Here is a 27,619-nt window from a genome sequence, read left to right on the forward strand (position 1 = left end):
TGAATTCAGGCAAACAGTCCACTTCAATTAATCTGAAGTCAACAGTTTAAAATTATTGAATGGACATTTTTTTGAAGGGTGAACTGTAATTTGGAAGGAAAATGGAAGATGACCATGTTATTACTTCGGTTAAAAACATGATGTAAAGTCTGGACGTTGTATACTAGTACACGAAGGTTCTAGTTGAAGATAAGCATGCATACTTTATTGCTAAAAAGAGTTTTGACCCTTTTAAAAAAAAAATAATAATAATAACAAAACAACAAAGACAATGAGTGTAAAACATGTAACTTTTAAGTTTTATATAGGTAATATACAGGCTAAAATACATGAGGGTAAATCAAGCCCAACAAACAACGAGTTGCCTGCAATGAGAATCCGATGACGATACAATTCCATGCATTCAAGCCACAATCGGATGGCCAAAAATACAAACACAAGCACGTGACAGACGAAGCACAGCTGTAGCCACCATACAGTTCTGTGTCCGTCCCACCGCATTCAAATCACACAAATAAATATGCACAACATAGGCGAGCAAAATAAAAGATAACAGAGCAAATTTCAACTATTTTCAGTTGCATCACAATGTTGTTCTTTAAGACGCTGGCCAATCCAAAGTGGGTTGTACAGTTGTTTTGTTAGTTTTGTTTCTTGCATAGCAACAACAGTAGAAAGGTTTCAGTGACATTTTAGGGGTAAGCATGTACATCAGTGCATACATGTTCAACTGAAGTAGTTTGCTAAACATAACCTTTTAAAAGAAAAAAATGTCTTTACAGATTGTGTCCATAAAACATTTAATTCCGGTCTTCTCGTCCAACATTAGAACATTAGCATTAAATATTTTAGAACATCGACATCAAGCCCATTTTGCTCAAATACACTGGGTTGTATTTGGTAAACTGGGCATTCAAAAATCCAACACGCCTGCCAAAGCCAATCCAAGGGGAAAAAACTCTCCTAACATTCTCAAGTCTAGTCATTAAAAAAAAATCCAAACAAATGATGAATTTTGTCTTTTAAAAAAAGAAACCACTTTCATATAAACATCATGTATAAATAGTACCCCGTAATTATAATGCAATTATTCAATAAAAATGTAGGAACATCTATCACCAGTTAATATCAACTGGATTTTAATCTTGAATGACTAACAAGAATAAATTTCACATGATACAATAGAAAATGTTCCCCCAAAAAAGTAAAATGGCTAACTCCATAGCATGACAAATTATTTTTTTCCAGATAATTTAGCACTAGTATGAAAGAAAACAAAGAGAAACTGGCGCAAGTCATACAATGCATTTCACGCACGTCCAACACAACTGTTTTCAAATGCAATCCAAGAGAAAACCACTTTCCTTATCAACACTAGAACATCGAAGTGTCGAAAAATTAATCAGGTGATACATTTGTGCAAATATCATGCAATTTTTCTGTTCAGTCAGTCATCAATTTTATTCCAGTTTTACCCAACCAATTGGGTAAAGACCGAAGTAAAATACATTTCATCTCTTCACAATGAGTAAGCCAGTCAGAGAGTGGATGGCTCTGGTTACATATATCTGCAGCCATTTCCAAACATGTCGGTGCACTTCCCAGTACTTAGCTGCAGCCCATTCCAGACTTCTTCTTCGCAAAGATGTCCTTCAGGTTAAAATTCACCTGCAGTTTTTCCTTCTTTTTCGGCTTAGGACTGTCAAAGCAGAATCTATTAAAAAAACAATTATTAAAATTAGAAACCTCAGAGGAAAACTAAAATAAGCCTCATGTGAAAAACCCCCACCAAATGCTAATAGAAGTAAACGTCAGGTAAGGTGTTAGCCTATATACCATGGCCACTTGTTAATGGAGATTATCAAAATTATTCAAACAGATATACACATCGGTAAAAACATAGTATAAAATCTCCATGAAAATAGTAAATACTAAGTTAGAAGTTAACCAACTAATCTTAGATCATGGAAACGTTTGGTGCCGTTTTTAATACACGATTATTTCAATCTTGATATAAAAATCGTTGAATAAAAAATAAACACTACACTGAAAAATACATTCAGTTATACAAAACTAGTCAAATGAGTTGTTTCTTCTCGTAAGCTTTTCACAAAGACAAATCTGACTGGTGTCTTTTCAATGGAGTTCAGTATATGATGGCAACCAACGTTATTTTAGACAATGGTCTCATGAAAATGCATGATTATTAAAATAATAAAAATGCATATATACTATTGTCCGAACCAAATTGTTAACAACTACAAAAAAATTACTCTCCTACCTTTCATTGCGGTTAGATTTCCTCTAAAGTTTTTCCAGACACAAATCGCAAAAAAACCACTAGAAATATACAGATTCCACACACGAGACTGCAACAATGTCGCCGATATCGTCTTTGCTGAGATTGCATAGGAAAAAATACATGCAGTTTTCTGCCATCTGCCATGTTGCTTGTTTATGGAATACTCTTTAAGAGGGGTGAAAGCCTCCAAAGTATGTGACACAATTAATATGAAATCAATGATCTCTAGTGGTATCATTAAAAAAAAAATAATAATAATAAATAATATGTCATCACGTTTGCTTTTATATCATAACATGTTATGACGTTGTTAGATTAAGTCCTATCCTTTCACCCCTCTTGAAGAATATTCCAAAAAAAGTCAAAATGGCAGCTGGCACAAAATTACATGCTTTTTGCCCTATGCGCTCTCAGCGAAGTGATATAGGTGACATAGTTATCATCTAGTATGTGGAATCTGTGTCATTGTAATGGTTTTTTCAAGATTTCTGTGTGGACAAACTTTGGAGGAAATCTAACGGCAATTAAAGGTAGGAGAGTAATTTTTCGTACTTGTTAACAAGTTGGTTCGGACAATAGATACTGCAGCCTCACAGACCAATCAAGTACCTTTTAAATTCCTCCAATTCCCTTTCAACTTCATCCATGTTCCCATCTTCAAGATCTGATTCTGACCGAGGCATGAAGATTTCATCTATAATTATAATATAATGATATTAATTACCACATACTTAACACATTACCATTACCTTTAATATAGGTCTAACATAGTCATCAATCATCACATATCAGGTATAACACAAAACTATGAATTATTAGTAAGTATATCACTTTATCATTAACTATCACCTAGATATAACACATATCACATGACAAATACATTTTGTTAAACAGTTTCAACATGACTCCTTACACCGTAAATTTGTCTAGGACATATGAAGGCTTTTAACAAAGCCTTATTGTCATCTGAATAAAAATATCGAAAGGCTATCAAGCTCTCGCACTCAATGTGTATTTATATCAAATCACAATATTTTTCAAAAACAAAAGTCGAGATGGTGAAAACAAATTTTGTAACCAGAACCTTTGATTGTGTATGAAGACAAGAAAAAGCATCAAACATACCAACACATCTCGATTCCTCGCCAGTCTTGTTCTTCTTTTTACCTTTTTTGCTCTTCACATTCTTCATCTAAAAATGCAGTACAATAATTTAAGAAACTTTTAAATGATACGTTTGCTTAGATCTAGTTGATATTCAGTCAAGAAAAATTATCAAAAATGATTAATTAAAATTAAAATTTAGTGCTTTATGAGCAGATAATGATGATATTAGCTCAAAATGAAACATTTCTTAACAAAATACTTATTAGGCAATTAGTTATTATGTATCAGCCCATTTAATATGCCAACTGCCATAAGAACCCACCTTTAAAAAAAATGCATTTCACAAAAAAATGTACTGATGCAGTTGTTCTGGTATCGATCCCCATTTAGTTATTTCTAGTTCCAGTCCGTGCACCATGACTGGTATATCAAAGGCTATGGTATATGCGATCCCGTCTGTGGGATGGTGCATAATAAAGATTCCGTGCTACTAATGCAAAAAATGCAGCCGGTTTCCTAAGACATTATTTATGTCAAAATTACCAAATGCTTGACATCCAATAGCCGATGAATAATAAATCAATGTGCTCTAGTGGTATAATTAAATAAAACAAACTTTAACATTTTAACCTTTCATTCCGAAATATCGGGCTACTGTAGTAGAAACTGTGCTTGCTTTAGGTTTTATCTAGTTATATAATGTTAGTATATATAAACTTGAACTTTTTTCACAAAAACAAGCTTAGTGTAGTTAAAAAAACCACTAGTGTTTATCAAATGGGATCGTACAAAATGTTGCGTGATTGCATTACCTGCTCTTGTGATGTCCGACTTTCAGGGCAGTCCTGTTTCGGTTTGACAATCATCTTATTATTCTTCCCTGGGCCTCTGGCAATGTCACCATTAGCAGTTGGAATCGTACCATTGGCCACCAACTTCCGTTCTTTCGGCTCACTGTTCACCAGCTGTTTATGTTGTTGCTGTTGATGATGTTGTTGTTGATTTTGTTGTTGATGCTGATGTTGTTGCTGCTGCTGTTGTTGTTGTTGTTGACCAATTACAACGGACTTGGCAGGACTCTGGGAAGGTTGTGCGTTCGCAGGAAGGTGAGCAGTTCCATTCTGTTGCCGAACGGGCTGGGACTGAGGCAGCTGTTGAGTAGCCTGTGCTTGCTTCTTGCCTTTCTTTGCTGCAGAAACGACTTCTGCTACCTTTCCTGCCGGCACAGGGACTGGTTTTACAGACTGAATGGGAATCACGGAGGAAAAGAAATTATTCTTCAGATTATTGCTGGAATTTTTCTGCTGGTTTTCCAAATACTTCAGATCGACTGAGTTGGCTTTCTTTGTCAGACTGACATCACCCTGTCCGTTCTGTGGAAGAGTTCTCTGACTAACCTTGCCTTTCTGGGTGACTGCTGGAGCAGAAGCAGGAGCAGGAGTAGAACTTGCCGTGTGGGCTTGTGACCGGGGTCCTGGAGGATCCTTCTTAGTGTCTCCTGTTGGTGGGAGGTTGTTGTTGCTACTCTTACTGTGTTTAGGTGATGGAGCCGTCTGTTGCATGCGATTTATCGTGATGATGTCGCTTTTGGCTGGAGAGGTTGAGTGATTCGAGAGAGGACCGTTCTGCAGTTTGGGCAACGACTCTTCTATCTTTTCCTGACAAGAGGTTGTCTTCAACTCTTTGTGTTTGCTCTTCTTCTTTCTGGAAGATACTGATGGTTGCTTGTCACTGCTAATATCAGATGCAGACCTCTGCTTGTCAGCACAAATTTTCTGTGCAAGAGATTTTTCGTGCTGTGCTATTTCTTTTAACAACTTGGCCCTCTCCCCCTCTGCTTTTTGGTCCGCCTGCAAAGAAATTCAATATAACATTTTCACTTTGCTCTGACTCAGCACAGCACACTCATAAAATAAGCCAAGAACATATAAAAAGGACTAGGGTGAATGAGTGAATGAAAGCTGGCTTCCGACCACAATGATAATTTTAAAAATACATATGAACACACCTATTCTTTAACTCAGTATCAAAAACAGTGTGGATAGCATTGGTTTTTTAAAACAATAACAGCTGAATGTTAAACTACTTTAATGTCTGTTTTTATCGATCTGAATAAAGATTTTCACTGATTCCTGTATTTTAAAGTCGCAGACCCTAGTTTCAACCCATGAAAATGGTTACAATAGAGTGAGAATAGACAAGAGCTTGTCCCCATAACTGTTACTTCTCAGACATACATGCGTTTTTCAAAACATCAAAAAAATGTATTTCATGGTATTACAAATACCAGGATGACCAGAAACACTTCAGATGTAAAGAAATGGATATAATCTAAACAATAAAATCAAAGTAATGTCTGATTGTAACAATAAAAAAAAAATAGTTTAAAAATATGCTGTAGTGTTTAAAAACTAGGGTCTATCACTTTAATATGACATGTAAATAACTTGGGCCACCAAGAATCAGTCATCATAAAAAAGAGGCAATGTGAACGTACCAAACGCTGTTTTCTGCGAGCTCTCTTTGATGCTTTGGCACTGGGTTTCTCCTCTCCTTGACCCATGTCTGTTCCGTTGATGAACCTCAGCAGTTCCTCCAGACCTTTCATCTCCAGCGGGTCGGAATCGTTCGCCATGCCGTCTTTCCCATCCTCGTTGCAACCTTTACCTTCCGTTTGCTGTTAAAAAAATATGTTCACAATGTAGATTCAAAAACACATTTGGGAACACTGCAATAAAAGTTAAATGTTTTGTTTAACGACAGCACTAGAACATATTGATTTATTAATCAACTATTGGATGTCAAATATTATTTAATTTGACATATTGTCTTAGAGAGGAAACCTGCTACGTTTTTCCATTAGTAGCAAGGGATCTTTTATATGCACCACCCCACAGACAGGATAGTACATGTTACAGCCTTTAATATACCACTTGTGGTTCACTGGCTGGAATGAGAAATAGTTCAATGGGCCCACCGACGGGGATCAATCCTAGACCGACTGTGCAGCATGCGAGTGTTTTACCACTGGGTTACATCCCGCTGCCAAACTACAATGAAATCCATCTCCTAAACACACTGGTAGCAATCATTCACTTGACAAGAACCTAATTATTATCAATGTTATACTCAGCAAAAACCTTCCCACAAAACAAAATATTTATCTATATAATGATCTCAAATTACGTGTACGTTACAGATTCGCACAATTATTTTTCTAACAATGTTTAGGCACAAGCTATATGCTAATGTTAACTCAACGGCCAACTGTCATGTGATAAACTGTTACTCTGTATGTAGTGTAAAAGCACCAACCCTTCGTTTAAGGCGTCTTCTCAAACGTTCCCTCATCTCTGCATAGTTCTTGCTGGTTTGTGCAGCAGGTGGCTGCAAATAAAAATGGTCACACATGTTAATCTTTTTCATAGTCAATTAACAAATTAAAACACCACTGAAAATTTGAGAAATTTTGCAATGGTACTAAATTGCACAGCAAACTAGTTAATGCTAAACCTTTTTTTTTTCAACACGTGTAAGTGTTGTACTTGTGATATAGTAAAATATTTCATGTTAATCATGATGTGTGTGTCTCTTGTAGTTAAACCAAACCAAACCAATATTAACTGCAGGATAGTATCACCAATGTGTATTTTAAAATTAATACATATTAAAATGAAAACTCCAACAAGTGGTTACTGTGACATTTGGTGTAGATAATGATAGGAGAATCGATATGGCCAGATAGCTTACTAGCACCAAATGGCAATAAGGGATCCTTCACATGCAGCAAGACAAGTCATGCAGGGCTTGATTGGAAGCACATTGTGACTACACTCCTGTACGAGTTGTTAAAAGCTAAAGTTACTAATGTTATATCCAAATGTTCCCCCAATAACGGACCTTGATATAAAATAATAGAAACAGGTGCTCACAAATTATTTTTCTTTAATAATAAACAAATTACTGTATAATACTTTATTTTCGCGTTTTTCGCGTGTGAATGAAATTCGCGAAAATATATTCTACATGAAAATAAAGGCCGACTAAAAAAACATAGTCTCGTTCAACTATAACTCATTAGTTTCTAATTATCGAGGCTAATAGTAACAATGCAATGTCCCTCCTGTCACGGAAAAAAACAACACAAAACACAAAATCTGCTTAAAACTTTAAATCAAGAACACGATGCAAAGTACATACATGATAATAAAACAATACTAACATTAAAAAGCTTTATGCCGTTTTCCTTCGCAAGTGCTAGCGATCAGTTCATCAGATAATGACTACACGTGTTGAACGACGGAAGTTACACATGTTAAAATGTGGAATTGAAAAAATTCGGACTAGGCTTATCACAGATATTATTGATAGATGTTCAGATTCAAAATGTTCTTTTTATTTGTCACAAAGGCCTGCAAGTCTGAAGCCTGTTCGTATTAAATCCGTTTTTCTTTCATAGTTTCTGCCTGTTCGGTGGCATTATTGGCAGCTTCAAAAGATATCGCTTGTTCTGCAGACAAACATTCTTTAGGATTTGGTAAACCCCGATAATTTTGGTTTCTGAACTGTATTCAGCCACTTAAACAACAACATTTTAGAACTTTACCAATGCAGATACATTTTCGAAATGAATATAAGCGCTACATTCATAATGCATGTCGCGACTTTACACTAAAGATTTTGCCTGTTAGCCAATAACAAATCGTTTTTAATTAGTATTTTGACGGCAATTTATTACTAGTATTGTTACCAATCAAACTCAATTATTGAGCACTAGTAGCTTGTGCCTTCAAATTTCGTTTCGTTTTGTTTTCGGTTTTTACAACAATTATGAGGATTAAGGAAAAACTATGGTCAGCACCGTATAAGTTTATAAGCTTGTAAACAATAAAAGTCTTGATTGGTTCAAGTAGGAAAACCGTTGTTTTATAGTTTTACTCATTACAGCAGACCTCTACTGTGTACAGTAGGCCTACTCGTGTGTGCATATTATGGTTTTACTCATTACAGCAGATCTCTACTGTGTACAGTAGGCCTACTCGTGTGTGCATATTATGGTTTTACTCATTACAGCAGATCTCTACTGTGTACAGTAGGCCTACTCGTGTGTGCATATTATGGTTTTACTCATTACAGCAGATCACTACTGTGTACAGTAGGCCTACTCGTGTGTGCATATTATGGTTTTACTCATTACAGCAGATCTCTACTGTGTACAGTAGGCCTACTCGTGTGTGCATATTATGGTTTTACTCATTACAGCAGATCACTACTCTGTACAGTAGGCCTACTCGTGTGTGCATATTATGGTTTTACTCATTACAGCAGATCTCTACTGTGTACAGTAGGCCTACTCGTGTGTGCATATTATGGTTTTACTCATTACAGCAGATCACTACTGTGTACAGTAGGCCTACTCGTGTGTGCATATTATGGTTTTACTCATTACAGCAGATCTCTACTGTGTACAGTAGGCCTACTCGTGTGTGCATATTATGGGGTTTGTTCTACAGATTAGCCTCACGACCGGTGAACCGGCAAAACTAAGTTCCGTTTTCAAATCAAAATTATTGATATCAGTACTACTACTTCTATTTTTTTTCTTTTTCTTTTCTGTTTTTTTTTTTTGAAGGGTTGGGGGATTTGCGAAAATAAATGTTGGCGAATCGACTCATTTTCATTAAATCGCGAAAATTTCATCCCTCGAAAATAAAGTATTATACAGTATTCGGACGGTATATTTACTTACATAAAATAAAGTTTGTTTTGTTTAATGACACCACTAGAGCACACTGATTCATTAATCATCGACTCTTGGATGTCAAACATTTGGTAATTTTGACATAGCCTTGAGAAGAAGCCCGCTACATTTTTCCATTAGTAGCAAGGGATCTTTTATATGCACAATCCCACAGACAGAATAGCACATACCACAGCCTTTGATATACCAGTTGTAGTGATTTACTTACATTGCCATGCCCAAAGAATTCACAGTAGCAGCAGTCACAGTACTTGCTCCCGTCCTTCTGGTTGGAGGCCGACGTGGAAGAGCTCTTTTCCGAACAGCTGTCGTCGATGCTATCACAGTTGTCCTCGTTATGATTCTCACAGTTGGGGTCGTTGCACACCGTCGACGTGCCCACGCTCACGTTGTTCACGGTGGTCGGCATGGACACCGAATTGCTACAACCTCCCTGGTGTGGCATGGCCACGCTCGCATTCTGGTACATGTGATTCGACGGGTTCTTGTTGCCGGGTGGTGCGTGCGAGCATGGGTGAGGGTTAATGTTCGTGTTGAGGTTGGCATTCCCCATTGAGCGCAGGGACTCCTCACCCTTGTTGGCCCCGGGGTTGCGAGGAGTGTTCTTCAGCAGGTCCGGCTGGTGGGCGTGGCTACCTGAAGGAGCATGGTTGTGACCTGGTTGACCTTTGTTCATAAGGGGCATGTTGTGCTTCTTGCAGTGATGATTGCGCTGCTGCAGCTGCTGCTGCTGCTGCAGTTTATCTGACCCTGTGGACAGTGATGAGGTATTTCCGCCAAGCGTAACTGGTCTCGTGCACGGCGGGCCGTGAGGTCTGGGTAGATTAGCTGTGGGCTGAGACGGACTGGAACATTTAGGCAGATTGGCACACACGTCGCCGTGAACTTGGTCCTGGCTACTGGCACTGGAGACATCGCCCGACTTGGGAATCGAGTTGACGAGATGATTGCCCACGTTGTTTTTGAAAGCACTTGTGGTAGTTGTACAGGTTACAGTCTGAGATGAAAGACACGACAGAGGATCCGCCAGGTACGGCATGGTGTTGGTGAGAGGCGGTGGTGGCGGTGGCAGCAGGTCAGAGCCCATGGTACTGCTGCTGTAGTGGTGGTGGCTTCCGATCAGGTTCCGCGGGTCGAACGTGTTGTCCCAGTCTCCGTACGCGTGGTACAGGTGGTCCTGGATGCTGTCGGGGTTGTCGAAGTCGAGCTTCACCGGAAGCTTCGACTGCCGTAGTGGACTGTGCAGATCGTACAGCTGGGGCGAGAGCACCGACTGGATGCCTCTGGGCGGCATCCCGTGCAGACCAGGGGAGCCGTGAATGTGTGGGTAGAGGTGAAGGTCGGCTGGTCGTGGAGCTACGGTATGCTGGGGAAAAGTCATAGGCAAGGTCTGGCCTTGCTGCTGCATACAAGCATGACACTGGCACTGGTTCTCTTCAGGCTTCAACTGCAAAATATTAACAATTTTATATTAGAATGGGATTTTCATGTGTTTATAATTCTAATCTCTAAAAATGCCTTTGTTATAAACCCTTGGATTGGTCAAATTCGTATCACTGGATGATAAAAACTGACATTCACAGCACCATGAATCTCAGTTTAGCACTATTTTTGGCTTATAGCCGGAACTACTTTATGAATTATGTCAACAAAGGAATCCCCGAGGAATTTCCTTGAGATTCTATTTTTAGACATCAAACAGTAATCGTCTGCTGTCAAACTTCTAAAAATCTTCACATACAAATTATACCATACAAAATAGGTTGCTTCAGACATTTTTATTACAGGTTAAAAGATACTGAAATTACTTACGTTATATGTTTATAGTGAATTCAAAATCCCACAGTTAAAAATCTATTTTGCCGATCCAAAAAAGTGTATAATTCCAATGGAATTTGGTATTTTACAAAAGCGATTCAAAAACAAAATTCAGTCAGTTCATGCCAACCATTAGCAGTAACGCGCATTGTAGTATGACGTACACAGCACATAGTTTGTGCGCCACTGCAATCCAATCTTTAAACGACTCGGGTTTTGAAACTAGGCATATCATGTACATGTCGGGCCACAGGAACGAAGCTTCAATTCGAAGTTACAACAGAGAATGTTCCACTTTCCAAAAACGAAACATGAGCATGGCACTGTCAAATCTCACGAATACTTGTGTCGCACCACTTGAAGCCACACAAACGCCAAAACCATCCTGTGTTGTCGCCACTTCCACAATTACAAGGCCAGTAAACAGAAACTCACGACACACCTGTTTCATCCATTTCCAGAAACATTGAAACCACCTTCTCCATGTCAAATCTATCAACACATGGAATTTTCACGCACTCAAAATTTGATAACTGTATTTTCAACGTCGTAATTGGTCAATCTGGACAGTAATCAAAAAATGGCGCCCATGCAGAGTTCGTAGTTAAATATTCATACACCAACCGCTTCACATATAAATAATACCATACAAAATAGGTCACTTCAGATATTTTTATTACAGGTTAAAAGTTATTGAAATTACTTACGTTTTATGTTTATAGTGAATTCAAAATGTTTCTAGTTGGTATTGACATTTAATACAAAAAATTAATATGAATTGTATTAATGATTGTAACATTGTTATTCTTTCATTTGGCTATTGACGGAAAAAGCCAAACCACCACGTCGTATACCCTCAGGATAATTCGGAATGTTTTCAAATTATTTTTAAATCACTGGCATAATTCTGCAAGTAAGGTTTTGATTGGTGGACATTAGCTCCAAATGGCTGCTGTTAGATCCACATGTAATAGTGGAGTTAATTTTAATTAGATTGTGATTCAAGAAAGCAATTTTTACATTAATCTGGGGCAATAATACAAAAATAAATAAAAAATTGGATTTTTTTAAAATCTAGGGTAAATGATGGGCCTGGTAATCTATAGGTTATGACACATTTATAAAGTTTACAATTCATATTATCTTTCTTTTGTAAATATGCTGATACTATGTTGTTCATTCATATTGTACTTTGTGAAATTTAAATTTAAACAGCAAACAACCAATCAAAATTAAAGATGGTGATGTTTTTGTAACAAACATTTTGTGAATAACGATGTACTGTTTTCAACTTTCTTGACATGTGGTAACCTCCTGGAAACTGTAACGACCATTCTCGACTTATTTCAATGCCTGTAACATCACTAAAAATGTTAAAAGAAAAGAAAAAAACTCCCTTACCATGGTCTCTGGCTGTTCAGGAATACAGTGGTGACAATCACAAGGATCTGATTTTTCACCCAGCCAGGCCTGATGAATGTTTTTCTGCAGCTCATCCGACTTCACCCCGTCCTTATCAATCATGTCTGCTTTGTCATGTTCCTCATCCCCCTCTTCATCATCTTCGTCGTCGTCGTCATCGTAATCGTTGTCAGACTGGCTATCTATTTCTTCAGGAATATCATCACCACTAAAAACACACCCAAAAAATAAATATATAAATAAATCTTTGATCCCATATTCCCTTCTCAAAAACAATATATCCAAAACCATATGGACCATAACAGGATATCATTATTTTACACTTCACATTCAACCAGCAGGAAGGGTAAACAGTTAACTGGGAAAGCTCAGTTGATACAGTGGTTTATTTTTTTTATATGTATTTTAGGTATATAATTACCAGAGTTCGACAAATCCGCTAGCCTGACGCCCGTGGCTAGTGGTTTTTAAGTTCGGGCTAGTGAGAAATGCAAAACCTACAGGCTAGTGGTTTCCAACCCCCTCCTTATCACTCGATCGTATTTTTTTCTTTTTCTCTCAGCTGAAATTTCGTTTAATAAATTTGATTGTGATGTTTGTCATCAAATAATATCAACAATGCAATCAGTATATAATAATAATCCACTTGAACTAGGTCTGCAAACTGCAGTAACATGCTATCTCTACATCGCCACAGTTACAGCATGCATCGTTTACTTTTCCCTTTCAAGTTTCTGGCACAGGAAATAAGTCTAATGACATGCGTGTTTTGATTGGTTGGACACGTCACGTGGTAGGTAATCTCGTACATATGTTAGTGATTTCCCTAGAAATTAGGCAAGGCATGGTAAACCAAACACTTTTGGGGCATTCTCACCATTTTCAACATTAATGTAATTTATGTGCTTGCTTTAATAAATGAATGGCAAAAGATATAAAAGGCATATTTTATTAATTAATAATACCATTTTGGGTGTTTTATAAAGACAATTTTAGAATTAATTATTGAAAAAAGCTTGTTTAATCTCAGGGCAGCATGGCACTGATTAAGGCAAGATGGTGCTAGACTATTGAGGCATGGTGCTGCACCATGCTAAAACAAGCTAGGGAAAACACTATATGTTTTAGGCTAAGAACTTGGAAATAACCAATCGCGACGACAGGTTAATCTCAATCAAGTAAACCCCAGTCATGATTTGAATTTCAGTGTTTGTTTTATTTACCTATTGCTTTCTACCGTATATGCAAATATTTTCGCGGCTAAAATAATTCGCGATCAGGCTTTCATTTTACATTTTCGCGAGGAATTATTTTCGTGACTGTGTCCCCCGATAATAAAATAAAAATTGCCCATATTTCATTTGCCAAACTCTTTTCAATGACGATTTCATGCACATACTTAGACATGTTCACCATGCTGTCAGCGAGACGTCAGTGTTGTATGTATGTCTGATAAGACTATTGTCATGTTATCGATGGAACACGCACATGCGATACAGAACATTGAAAAACGCAAATATTATAAGAAATAACTTTTCATTATTGGTGATACCCACAAACTTCCATTTAAGGTTACAAAGAAAAGAAACAAAACTGAGGTTACGTAACAACAGACTTGCACCCAGATGTGTGTCATTTGGATCAAATCCACGTGACCAGGCAGGTTTACAGAATCACGTGACCTTGCGGACCTATGACTGCTTGATTCTGATATGGGTTGGGCGTGTAGAGATAAGACTATATATTATATGGTAAATAATATTATACCAAATCGGAAATAAGTTTGCGTGTAATTAAATTCGCTGTGCTATCAACGTGTTCGTGATTTTCACGGTATATTTTATTCGCGAACATATTTGCGTATACGGTAATTTAACACTTCGCTGACATGTGGTTATCGGCAATCAGGAAAACAATTTACTTTAATGGTAACCACACAACCACTCTGCTTGGCCTATTACGTGTAGCGGTCTGGATAATGTGTCACAGCTGCTGATACAAGATGTTACCTTTTTTGTTCATCAATTAACAACGGATTAGATGTCGCCGTTATATTCTTTTGATATTGGTCTGACATGGGATAATGCCCTGTATTGAGCAATTGACATCACCGTTCCTGGCGACATAAATAGTAGGGCCCTAAATGTATAACCCACTACCGAATACACCGAACCATCGGCATGCGCTACAACAGCTTGTTCTGAATGTGCACGTAAAGCCCTATGACCTGACCTGACTGAACCATCTATTACCGTGTGTCACACTATCGTACCCTCATTTAAATTTAATTATTTTGATAGTGGGTTTAGATATCAACCATGAGTTTGCCCAATTATTTTTCCACAGGGGGAGGGCAAAAGCAAAAACAGAACAATGACGATGGATCACACTTGACAAAAAACCAAACGTACAACACAACAAAAAACTGAAAGTTACAACATGATTTAAGTGTTTGTTTTATTTTACTGTTATATTCGTAAATGTGTAATGTTACAAAAATTATATAAAAATCCAGTTATAATTGATCAGGAATTTGGGCTAGTGCAAACCTTGCTTTTTAAGTTGTGCGGGTGCAATCGCGCACGTACAGCACACATAATTTCAATTTGACGAGTGTGAAAAACAGCGCACGTTACACTCAACAAACCGTGCACGTAAAATAGATGGGTATCTTTATTTCCACTGTTTACAAAAATCAACAGTTTTCATAGCTCATTTGGCTGATAGGAATGTCCTTTTATTGAAACAATAAAACTTAAAAACATGGTGGTGGCTTCCATTCAGTCATTAAACTGGTATTTGTCTTTGTTGAACAAATCGGGAAATACTGGTTTAATAGACAATTTTGTAGAAATCCAATCGGAGCTACACTGCCTATTTTTTTTATTTTGGAGAGTGATTTTTCACAAACCCACTAGCCTTGTGGCTAGTGACTTTTCAAAATATTTGTCATACTCTGAAATTACCCCGACCTTAAATTGGGGTTTAATCCGTGGGATTGGGTGTCTGCAGTTGAAGCTGTCCACGAAAGGATTCAAATGTTAATGGCAATTAATGAAATTCAAATAAAATCATAAGCAAATTTTAATTAATCTTGACTGTGCCCTGAAGTCACATTCATAGGGCTGCAGGAGTACCATAGGAACTGTCAACATACATATAATATATAGAATATGAAAGCTATCCTTTATGAGATTCTGGTGTGAAAGACAACTAAAGAACATTAACCAAACACTAAAGAAGTAATGTATAAAACCAGACAAAAATTGCATTCTATCAACTCGCATAATGCATTGTAATTAAAAAAACAGTAAACATATTTAGATGGCGTCAAAAATAGTATTAATATATATCCTGATCAAGTGAAAGAGATTTAATGCAAGCTTACACAGGGACAATATGTGAAAGATTCCAACGTTACTATGCTGTTAAATGAATTAACTACCCATAGATAAGAAAGCTACTTTTTATGCTTTACTGCTTTTAACGTAAGTCAAGTGAAACATAGAAAAAAACATTATCTAATGCAACTGCAGTGTCAAAAAAAAAAGCATGACAAGGGAGTTCGTTACACAAAGTTAGCACCCATGAACTGATTCATGCGCAGCTGAGAAACCCATCAGCGTGATATAAAAATTGACTCACTCAAAATGTTCTGGACAGTCATCAAAAGGAAGAATGAGTCTTTCGTGTTCAACCAATATCGGACTAGACGAGCCACTGCTTGAGGTTGTGCTCGACATTGATGGAGGAGTGACGTCTATGACATACCGGTTCGGGTCGTGGGGAAAGTTGAACGTTTGTGGGGTGTTGTTACTCTCTAGCGCATCCGGATTGATGATGCCACATGTGATCATGTGTGTGATGGTGCATTCATCGCACGGACACCTGTTGTTCAAAGAACAAGTAAATTGTGCAGTTAAAGAAGCATTACAATTTGTCTAAATTAATATTCGATTTCTGACATATTGTCATTTCCAAATGCATCATTTAATTATTTTAATCAGCACAAACAAAGCTGTTAGTTTGAGATGACTAATAATTATTACTAACATAAGACTACATACGTTGGGATAATTTTTAGTGATAATATGCAATTCACATTTAAAAAACAAAACAAATCCACAAAATTAAATGTCTTGCCTACCATAAACTTTTTCAGTGCACTGTGACGAACATCCATTTGTGCAACTATAAACCAAGTTTCATTGTTCTAAGGACTTATAGTTTACGAGAAACCGATCTAAAAGTAAAATTTTAAAGCAAAGATTGACACCGTCTCAGCCGCTATAGCTATATTTCGCTTTTTTACTTCGTAAAAAGTGGGACAAAAACTACAGTTAGAAAGAAAAAAACCACTGCAAACCTCTTTCTGTTACATCTTGGACAGTGACATTCGTCAGCAGATGGCTTACTCCCTGTTAACATGTTCCTCATGGTCTCTGTGAACTGCACCTCCATACTGAAATAAAACATTCACATGATACAGTTAACATTACTGCACCTCCATACTGAAATAAAACATTCACATCATAGTTAACATTACTGCATCTCCATACTGAAATAACACATTCATATGATACAGTTAACATGTTCCTCATGGTCTCCGTATACTGCACCTCAATACTGAAATAAAACAGTCACATCATAGTTAACATTACTGCACCTCCATACTGAAATAACACATTCACATGATACAGTTAACATGTTCCTCATGGTCTCAGTGAACTGCACCTCTATACTGAAATAAAACATTCACATGATACAGTTAACATGTTCCTCATGGTCTCAGTGAACTGCACCTCTATACTGAAATAAAACATTCACATGATACAGTTAACATGTTCCTCATGGTCTCCGTGAACTGCACCTCCACACTGAAATAAAACATTCACATGAAACAGTATTCACAATTGTACAGCTACACCAGTGTGTGATTTTGAGGAGAGTCAGGGAGCCTGAGGCTCACAAAAATCATATAGGACTCTCTAGCATACGAGCCCACATGGCTCGTAAAATTTATTTGTACAAATTACATTGATCCATCTAAAAGACACAGTCAATATATATCTCAACATTTAGTGAATCTTCTGTTCTACTGGAGATGCATGGCAGGGCTCGCTGGGTTGATTTGCAGAGTCCTTATGAAACTTAAACCAAAATCGCATACTGTACACCATACTAAAAACTTAAATATAGCTGATTTTTTTTACATTTTAATGAATAAAGGTAAAAATGGTTTAATTCGATTCATATAAGAACATAAAATATGTTGTGGCCTGACATACTGACAAATCTGCCAGCACCAACTTAATTACACCCTCCACCCATATTATACCATAGAATAGTTAAAACATTTTAGTTTAAAACCATGTCAATTTTTACACATGCCACCCATATCATTATAGGTGAAATTTACACTGTATAACACCAACCTATGGGAAAGAGCTGAGTTTTTGGGCTGCTTCTTGAGAACCTGTTCTTCTAGTAAGTTTCTTTGAGCCTTGAAGAACTCCCAGTCCTCTTTCAGCCATTTCTGCTTCACTTTCAGTGCAGTCTAAAAATGAATGTATATGTGTATATATATATATATATATGTATATATATATATATATATATATATATATGTATATGTATATATATATATATGTATGTATGTATGTATGTTTTTCTTTTCAACTTTTTGTTTTTCTAAAAGTATAAGAATATATAAACATTGTATATGTTTGTAAAATTGTATTTTGCCGTTTTTGTAAAGTTTTCTTTTTAACAACTTTTTGTTTTTTATCTAACAAGTATAAGAATATATAAACATTGTATGTCACAAGTCAAATATCAAACAGAAATTGTTCTTTTTTTGTAATTTTTATTAAATGGCTAATGCCGTTTTTTAAAACTGTCCATTTAATATTGATAACTTAATTGTTTAACTAATTTTGAAAACCATTATTAGTCAATCGGTCCCTGAAAATTACCTTCTTATACTTAACAGAACTAAAATTTCAAGGTATTTTCAATTGATCTACACTTTTGAAAAAAAAATCTTTTTTCAGTTTCCGGTGAGTGTCGTGTCAAAACGGCGGGAAATCACAACACCTCGTCGGGCTTCTCGCCTGCAGTAGTCCACACACTAAACAATCGGACTACTTTCACATAAACAATCGGACTAGGAAGCCACAAGTAAATTGATAGCCCAGTGGTAAAGTGCTCGCCAGATCAATCACAGTCATTGGGCCCATTGGGCCATTTCTCACAAATGGTATATCAAAGGCTGTGGTATGTGCTATCCTGTCTGTGGGATGGTGCATATGAAAAGATCCCTTGCTACTAATGGAAAATTGTGTTGGGGTTTCTCTCTCACCGTATGTCAAAATTATCAAATGTTTGCCATCCAATAGCCGATGATTAATAAATCAATGTGCTTTAGTGGTGTTAAAGAAAACAAACTAACTTTCATATTCATTCATTCTTTTTACGTAGATAATGCTATTTGCCTACCTGTTGTTCATTGTAAGCCTCTATGAGCTGCTGACAGTCCCTCCACACCACAAGTATCACAGACATTTCATCTTGGAACTTGAGAAAGTCGTGCAGTAACTTTGGATACGTGTCCTCATTGTAGGACTCTTTTGAAGCAGCGCCCATCCTGAAATCACAAAACAGAACAATGTGGACCACTGGACTGACATTAAGTATTAAAAGAAAAAGAAAGAAAGTATTTCTATAAAAGAAAAAAGTGTTTTACTCATTAGCCTGAAAAAAACCACAATTAGATCAGACATCAGAAGGCATGGCTTTTAAGAAATAGTAGAATCTCGGTGGGTCAACTCGGAAGGGACAAATGCACTGTAACGCTCGAACCAAAAACGAAGTCCCGAGTTAAACTTACACGATGTTGACCGAATGAATAGGTTCAACACTTTCTCAAGCACTGACGGGGTTTGAGCCAACGGGATTCAACTGTATATATATGTATGTTCCACATTAACAGAATGCACATATTATTAAAACTTTTATTGTTTGTAAATTTTCTAAATTTTCTAAATTCTAAAATATAAATACATGTATCCATAGGTTGAGGAGCTAGTTTCATAGGTCCTTTTTGTCTCAAAACACTCCTACCCACCAATATACCCTGTACAACAATGTCAAAATACTTGATCATACTTCCAGTCACAAATGATTAAGTTACAGCATCAGTATAACTAACAACATTTTCTTAATCTTCACTAACCTTAGCTGATCGACTATGACATGAAGACTATTGTGTATGGCTGGATCAGTGTACACTATGGACTGAACAAGATGTTTGTTGTGCAATTCCCAGGTCACATTGAACCTTTTAATGTGTTCCTTCTACAAAAACAAAATAAAATAAAAAGATACATTCATTTACAAAAGAGCAAGAGCAATGCAAAGAAGCAACAGATATGGCTTGTAGCATGTTACACATACAACGGTTATGTGTACACTATAGTCGAGAGTTTTCTCCTTTTATTGGAAATATAGGGAATTACCAGTCTTGGACAAATTGATTCATAATGAAAATGAAAGCAGAACAATATTCATATTTAGAGCTACACACATGGGCAATTAAAATTTGTAAATCAAAAAAGTACAATCACATTAATTGTTTATTTCAACCATTAAAAAAAATCATGCAAACATAAATTTCAATATATAAATAACATTTATTAAAAAATTTAACATCAATTTAATTAATCCAATATTTCTTCTTGTTTAACCAACCAGAAACACTGTAGAATTGGGTATTTACCAAATCTATCAACCATTTGGATGTGAGCCTGGATGCCAGACAAAGCTGATGGTATTCATCCAACAAGAGGGAAATAAACTGCTTAGCCTCGGGTGGAGTCTTGTACCCACAATCGAGCTGTTTGAGGAGGCGCACTTTCTTCTCAATGACAAACTCACGAACCTGAGACTCCATTCGCAAGAAGAGCTGATGTGGATCACGTGCACACAACCTGTTTGATGACACAAACAAATTAATGAAAACAATATTCTAACCATTAAGCTGTGGCGCCAGTGTTCGACAAGTGTTTGACAGAGTCACTAACCCTCACACTCACAGAAGCTTTGTCTGGTGCTCTATATATTACAGTGATACAGGTGATAATTTTCACTAGCCCAAACCAAATATTCCCTAGCTTGGACCAAGATTTGTTGATCCCTGATCAGGACTAGCTCTGGCACTTGCCAAATTCGCCAATTGTGAGTTTTAACAAAAACTTACAAATTTTAATTTAATTTAACAAAATAATTTCATGTAAAGACCGATATTTTGTTGGGAAATAAAACCCACACAGGATTTCTTCACTTTTTTAAGTTTAACAGACAATTTGGCGAAATTTTCTTCTCACCCAGAGTTAACGCTGCCTGATAAGACTGCATATTTTAAAATGAAAACAAACAAAATCGGACACATACCGGTGTAAACCCAAAGGGCCTCATTTACAAAAGGTGATCACTGCATGTTTATTTTATATGTGAAGTCTTAAATGAGGACAAAACATGTGCACATGGCAAAATACCTGCATATATTGATAATTATTCAAGGTACACAGCTGTTGAGGGATGTTACACATGTCTAAAGCCTACCACATGAGAGCTATTAGTTCAGCAAAAATTCTTATGAAAATTGCTTCAGGGTGATGTCACAAGCAAACTAGCTCAGCACTTAGCTCATCAAGTATGGTGAAATTACTATGAGCCAACAGCTGAGCAAATAGTCTCAAGTAAAGATTTATTCAGCTGATAGCTTTTGTGTGCAGTAAGCCTAACAGAAAAAAGACGTACTTAAATTTGGTGCTTATTTTTATTATTATTATTTTTTAATGTTTAACTTAATACTTTAGGCTATATAAGAAAGCAAGACATTTTTGTTTTGCATAAAGATACACCATACTACTGCAAAGATGATTCGATCACAGTAAAATATGATCAGGTTTTAACAAATTTTGTTCGTAAACAATAGTAATTATTTGAAAAATAAATATGGCTTCTCTTCCACTCCAAGATTTGTATGTTAATACGTTCTGAATGAAGTTGACCATGCTAACCGTTTCACTAATCCCTGTATCTCCAGCCCTCTGTCATCAGTAAGGCTAGGTTCTTCAGATCCATACACTGTTCGGATGTACGTTCGCAGGTCTGCCCAGCACTTCTGCAACTCTTGTGTCTCGCGGTCATGTTCCTCTTCAATTTCCCTGCAGCACAAATATCAAATAATACAATTGGATCCTCAGAAACAAATAACTACAAGTTGTCCAGTAGATTAAAGTCAAAACATGTTCGTGCTTGGCAAGAAAATGTTGTAAATTTGATCATACAAAATACTTGTGTTGATAATCAGATGAAATGTAATGGATCATTAATTTGCATCAACCAATTTATAATACAGCAATATCTGATTCAATGTAAATTATGTTGTCAGAAATCTAATTTGCTTGGCAATTCTTTGTTAACATTTTTGAAGTGTTTTTTTCTCCCTAATAAAAAAATTTAAATAATAAAAATATTTTTTAAAAATAGTTTCCATTTTTTCGGAACAAAATAATTGAAATGTTTATATATGCTTGTTTCATTTTTCTTAAATGTAAACAAAGCATGTGTCATTTGTGTATTAAATAAGTATATCACTGTCAGCCCTTTAAATAAAGAGTGAATGTAAACTGAATAAAACAGTACAATTTATCATCAGTATATGAAGGAACACAAATAAAAGGGAAGTAACTCCAACCAGTATTTGAAATGGTCCAACTTACCAATGCGTGTTGTCAATGACTAAATGGAACAACACTAAGAGATACCAAAATGAATTTAAATATTTAAAACCAATCCAACTTCACACGTTAAAAGTATTTTCAAATAATTGCTGTACAAAGTATGAATAAAAACATTATAAAAAACGATCGTACTGTAACAAGCAAGTATTCTGAAAGTCATCTTAACAGATATGTACAATAACAATAACACTGGTAATGCTTCTATCTGCAAAGCTATTATGTGAGTACCTTCTCTCTGTACATGCTTTACAAGTACACTGTGTTCCATTCTGATTCATAAATCTCGAGTTTTCCAAGTCAGGCAGGAAGGAGAGGTTTGCAGAATCTAGCTGAAGATCAGGATCCTACAAGATAAAAAAAAAAAAAACCCCACATTTATCTCATTTCATCTCCATTCAGAGGTTCCAAATTAAAAGAATATTTACGCGAATCATTGCGTAATTCAAAAAGAAAAAGATTTAGGAAGTCAATATATGATACAAATAAAACACTATATAATTATCAATTATTTACCGTCAATGACGGCAATATCAGGTTTTATGGACCGAAGAAATTGATACTGACCGAGATCTGATGTGGTCAAACATGCAGCACCTTAATGACTTTAATAAAGATGGGACAATATGTGACAAAAAGGAACATGAATTCTGCGGAATTATATGTCTCGCCTTTCATAAACTTTTTGATGCACTGTGATGAACATCCATGATATAAATTAACTATAACTATAAATCAAGTCACTGACCTAGGACTTTAGGGCTTGTGAGAAACTGATCTAATTGTGAAACTAATTGTTTAAACTTTATAACAAAAATTGACGCTGTCATTGCCACCGCCACCGAAAAAGTTATACCTATATCTCGCTTTTTTAACTACTTAGGCAAAACAAAAACTGGAAACACTTAAAAAGATTCTCAAACAAACAAAACGTCATGTTGAACCCACCAAAAGAGAAGAATCTATTCCAGACTTAGATTCCATCTCAGAGTCAGAACTGGCTTTTAAGCATGATGGACACACGTACAGTGGCAACTGAAAAATAAAGATTAATATTTCACTAAAGCAGCATATTCAATTTTAAAGGGACTGTCCTCAGTTTTTGTTGCCACTGTCAAGATGTTACCCACTATGACACTTTATAACGAGTATAATTACTTATTATATACATAGCAATGAAATATATAGATCTACAGAAACCATAAAAGTCATATCCAGTGAAGAGTCATATTTTCACTGTATTTTAGCTACAGTGAAAATATAGAAATCGTATGTACTTTTTTGTAAAAGTGCATGATTAAATTATCTCCCTTTGTCTCATTTCTTCATATTTAAATTTGATGATTACCAATGCATCTAATCATATTTGACCCATAAAATTACGATAAAATATCTAAAACAAATTGAATACAAAGCTAAATAATGATGACACAATGTAGTGTCATCGAGTGTAAGTGTAAGAATTTAACGGCGTTCGACTCGTTTTGTTTTTGTAGGAGTTTTGGGAGGATCGCTTTGTCAGGTATGTTTGCACCGCAGTATTGTTAAATAAATGTTAATAAAGATAAATTTTATTCAAATTTCTTTTTAAAAGTCTATGGTTAAGTAAACTTTCTGGCAAAGTTCCATAAGAAGAAATATATGATATGTGTTTTGCAATTCGTGAAAATATGGTTTTCACACATCACTCGTTGACATAAAAATCGTATTAGAAAAAAACCCATGAAATAGCCTCTATATATTAAATATATTTTTCTGCGTAACAGTATTGGGTGTATATTAAATTTGTTTCTGATTGTTCTGCTGTTTGCACAAATTAAAATGTCATTTTATTTTCTAATACATGTTTTTTCGTACGTAGGAAACTTTTGGGATCCAAATCCAGCTTTCAATCACGTATTAATTATAAAATCAGAGGTTTAATTGGGCTTCCAGGAATTTCCATAATGGGTGCTTAAAATCTGATGATGAAAATGACATGCCAAGTTTTGTCAACAATCACCCAAAAGCTGTCATTTTTGGTGTGCATTTTTCATTTCAATGTAACTTATTTTCATGATTATATCCAATGAAGGTTCAAGCACACTCTCCTGGGCACACCTCAGCTATCTGGGATGTCTGTCCAGGACAGTGGGTTACTTGTTAGTTGTTAATAGATAGTGAAAGAAGAGGGTGTAGTGGTCTGTAGTGGCAACTGTATGGAAATAGCACCTGCTAAGTGGATTACATTCTTCTAATAACTACAAAATACATAATCAAGATATATTGGGATGTTTTCTTTGTGGACAGAAATTATACTACATTCAGCTAAGTACTGCTGCATTACTGATGTTCCTAATTAAGAATACAAAATGAATCTAATTTTATTAACGGTCTTATTTCTAAATCAGGCATGGTGACCATACTGTTTGATTAACCTTGTATTCATCAGGGAGACCTGGTCCCATACTTAAAATGTAAAATATTTACTCTAACATAAGTCTTTAACAATGTATTGAGACCTTAAGGTCATGGCAACACATATAAATTGCATGCATGTGTAGACATTAAAGATTTGAGTATAAACTTTATAAAGTTTTATAAAAAGGGGCCCAGATATCACAGGTTTTTTTGGTTGCTTCTAACACAGCAAGAACTGACCTGAGTGTTGGCACTTGTGTCTGTGTTAATGTGTTTATCATCCAGCGCTGCAATACAAAACAAAAAGTTAACTTCTAACAGTAATAAGCAACATTCCCTGTGTACTCTTAATAGTTTATAGAGCAACAATAGTGAAATAAATTTCAGGGATGTCAAGTTGTGAAATAAAATTCAGAGATGTATAGTATGCAAGTGAGACAGTGTTTTTAAAATTAAAATTATAGATCTACATCCATTATAGAATAATTAAGTAAATCAGATTTCTTTAATAAGAATTGTACCATCTTTTCCCTCCCAGAAAGATCGGGTGAAGAGATGGGCATTCATACATCTATAAGTGTACCTAAATAGGGGTTGAAATTGTACCATATACACCAATTTGTTCATAATGTATGATAACTGAATTTTATTTTAAATATGAACTCAAACATGTTATACTACAACATTAAACATCTGCATTAAAATTAAAGTCAATAGGTTGAATCAGTTTAAAAAAAAGAAAGAAAAAAAAAGTCCACACCAACCTTCCATTACTTTACCAGCATCAGGCAGTTCCTTGCCACTACCACATAGCAAACAAGGCCCTCTTTCAAAGTATGGGTTTGGACCACGTGGGAATCGGGGCAGTGGCATATCAAGTTCATCCGTCGCATCCATCATCTTCTCAATATGCTGTGGAAAAACAAATTCAAAATCCATACATATCTTCGCTTTCATCAACATATATAAAAATACTGTTCAAATATGTCTGTAGAAATTGAAATTTTATTTTTTATTTTTTAACATACAAATATTACAAGTACCGTACATGTAGTTGTAAAATTATTGATATTACTATAACATGTCGAACTTGAAACACTTGAATAAAAGAAAACTTTTATCACATTACATTACATGATGTACTGAAGTTACGATTAAAATCGAGTTTGACACGAGCTATTGATCACTCAACTTTCATCCCCATGTGAACACTTAAGTTCCAAGGCTGATTAAGGATATCATAATTAGGCAATATATAGCCAGCTATTTTTCACCATCTTTTTAATAATTTGTCGCTGGGTATAGAATTAGAGAATACTCAACGAGTTATGAGGCAATACCGTTTATCTTGCACAAGTAAACTGATGTTGTCCTTCCCTGAGCCTTTGGCGAGAGAAGGATAACATCAATTCACGAGTGCAAGATAAACGGAATTGCCGAGTAGTGAGTTGGGTATTCTATTTATTACCCATTAGCAATTTTTATCATTTTATGGAAGATTTTCAAACAATACTGTGGTTGAAAACAAGTTTGCAAGTTGAGAATAGGAGACAGCGTTGCGTCATAGCTGTGACGAACATATTGCTGATGACACAAGTTCGTTGTGGAGATAACTTCATGACTAATGAAGCACTGTTTACGACGTCAAAACATATCTAGGGGAAGAAAATTTCTTTTCCTTCCGTAGGGAAAAATCATTTTTCTTTCCCCACTTCTCTCTGCCCATATGGGTAATAATTACAAAGAATAAATGTTTCCTCGCAAAATGCTGGTATTTTACATTCTAATTTGTGCATGTTAATAACCCTGCTGGATATGTTTTTGTAAGCTTGTTCCTGATTGGTTATTATTATTAATATATAAAATGTTAATATTTAAGATAAGCCAAAGAAATTGCTGGCTATAATTTCAGTTGCAACTGTTATTGCTATTCTTTGTAACATCAATGTTGATCAAAACTGGGTTACTTCCTATTTAATCATGGTTAAATTCAGTCATATACATACATGTATGACTATTCTCAAAGAATTAATTGTTATATAGAACATGGTTAAAAATAAACCATTTTGACTCTTTTTTTAATTATGTAAACAAAACACTATCTGACAAAAAAGTGCATACCTCTCTGCAAGTAAGCTCTAACACCATTGAAATTTTAATTGTTTGTTTCTTTATATATATAGTCACTGTATGTGTCCGACACCGGATATTGGTACTGTCATAGCTATAATCTTGCTACATATCACCACGATTGAACTAAGGTAATAAAATTGTTTTAACACATATACGTAACTTAAAGTTATACATGTATCTGGTAATAAAACAATTGTAGACCTATATATATATATTTAAGACTTTTAGCAAACAAATATACCAATAGTTAATTCTGAGTAATAACTTTAAACATTGGTCGAAATTATAAAAATAACTGATATAGCAATTTGTACGATTCATGAACATTTCTGGAATGGAAACCTTGGAACTGTATTAGCAGCATGATGACATATTAATTTATATAATTTAATAAATTATTATAATACAGACAATATTATACATGTATACTATTGTGCTAGTGGGATGGATTTTCAACAAGTTTTAACACTCATTAATTTATAGTGTAACATATAAGCCAAATCAGGGTTCAACATTTGACATTGTTCTATTGCATGAGACAAGGGGTTTTGGACATAGAACAAGTAGACTGTTTTAACACTTTCCCAACTGGACACATCACCCAGTTATTGCAATCCATTCACAAAACAATCATCTACTCTACACATACCGTACATTTAATGACAAAAAAATCTTCTGTTATTCTATTTAAATTTCATTCTGATTCAGTGGTTGGTTTAAAAACAAAACCTGAAAATCATCATCTGATAAAATGCAGAAAATGACATTAAGTAAATTGGGACATTACGTAAACGTTTCATAGAAAACATGTCAAAAACTAATTTTGTTATAGTTTGAATTAAGTTGTGTCGTCTGTAATTTACTTGCATA

At 35.5% G+C, this 27,619-nt stretch overlaps 1 protein-coding gene across 1 annotated transcript in view; it reads right to left on the bottom strand.

Annotated features, from left to right (window-relative positions):
- Positions 1-276: 276 nt before the first annotated feature.
- LOC121382816 (protein FAM193A-like) overlaps positions 277-27,619 on the bottom strand; it is a 34,607-nt gene continuing 7,264 nt past the window's right edge. Inside the window, exons 2-20 of the mRNA XM_041512440.1 lie at positions 25,381-25,528; positions 24,857-24,903; positions 23,165-23,251; positions 22,448-22,563; positions 21,494-21,640; positions 20,188-20,398; positions 19,645-19,766; positions 18,909-19,056; positions 17,846-17,967; positions 16,777-16,872; positions 16,056-16,298; positions 12,390-12,618; positions 9,379-10,617; positions 6,725-6,796; positions 5,907-6,086; positions 4,222-5,259; positions 3,428-3,494; positions 2,912-2,996; positions 277-1,714 (exon numbers count right to left, since the gene is read on the bottom strand). Of these exons, the coding sequence (XP_041368374.1) occupies positions 1,609-1,714; positions 2,912-2,996; positions 3,428-3,494; positions 4,222-5,259; positions 5,907-6,086; positions 6,725-6,796; positions 9,379-10,617; positions 12,390-12,618; positions 16,056-16,298; positions 16,777-16,872; positions 17,846-17,967; positions 18,909-19,056; positions 19,645-19,766; positions 20,188-20,398; positions 21,494-21,640; positions 22,448-22,563; positions 23,165-23,251; positions 24,857-24,903; positions 25,381-25,528 (4,503 nt within the window). The 3' untranslated portion in view covers positions 277-1,608. The remainder of the gene's footprint in view (positions 1,715-2,911; positions 2,997-3,427; positions 3,495-4,221; positions 5,260-5,906; positions 6,087-6,724; positions 6,797-9,378; positions 10,618-12,389; positions 12,619-16,055; positions 16,299-16,776; positions 16,873-17,845; positions 17,968-18,908; positions 19,057-19,644; positions 19,767-20,187; positions 20,399-21,493; positions 21,641-22,447; positions 22,564-23,164; positions 23,252-24,856; positions 24,904-25,380; positions 25,529-27,619) is intronic.

This window comes from Gigantopelta aegis, chromosome 10 (assembly GCF_016097555.1).
Source record: "Gigantopelta aegis isolate Gae_Host chromosome 10, Gae_host_genome, whole genome shotgun sequence".
Classification (NCBI taxonomy): domain Eukaryota; kingdom Metazoa; phylum Mollusca; class Gastropoda; order Neomphalida; family Peltospiridae; genus Gigantopelta; species Gigantopelta aegis.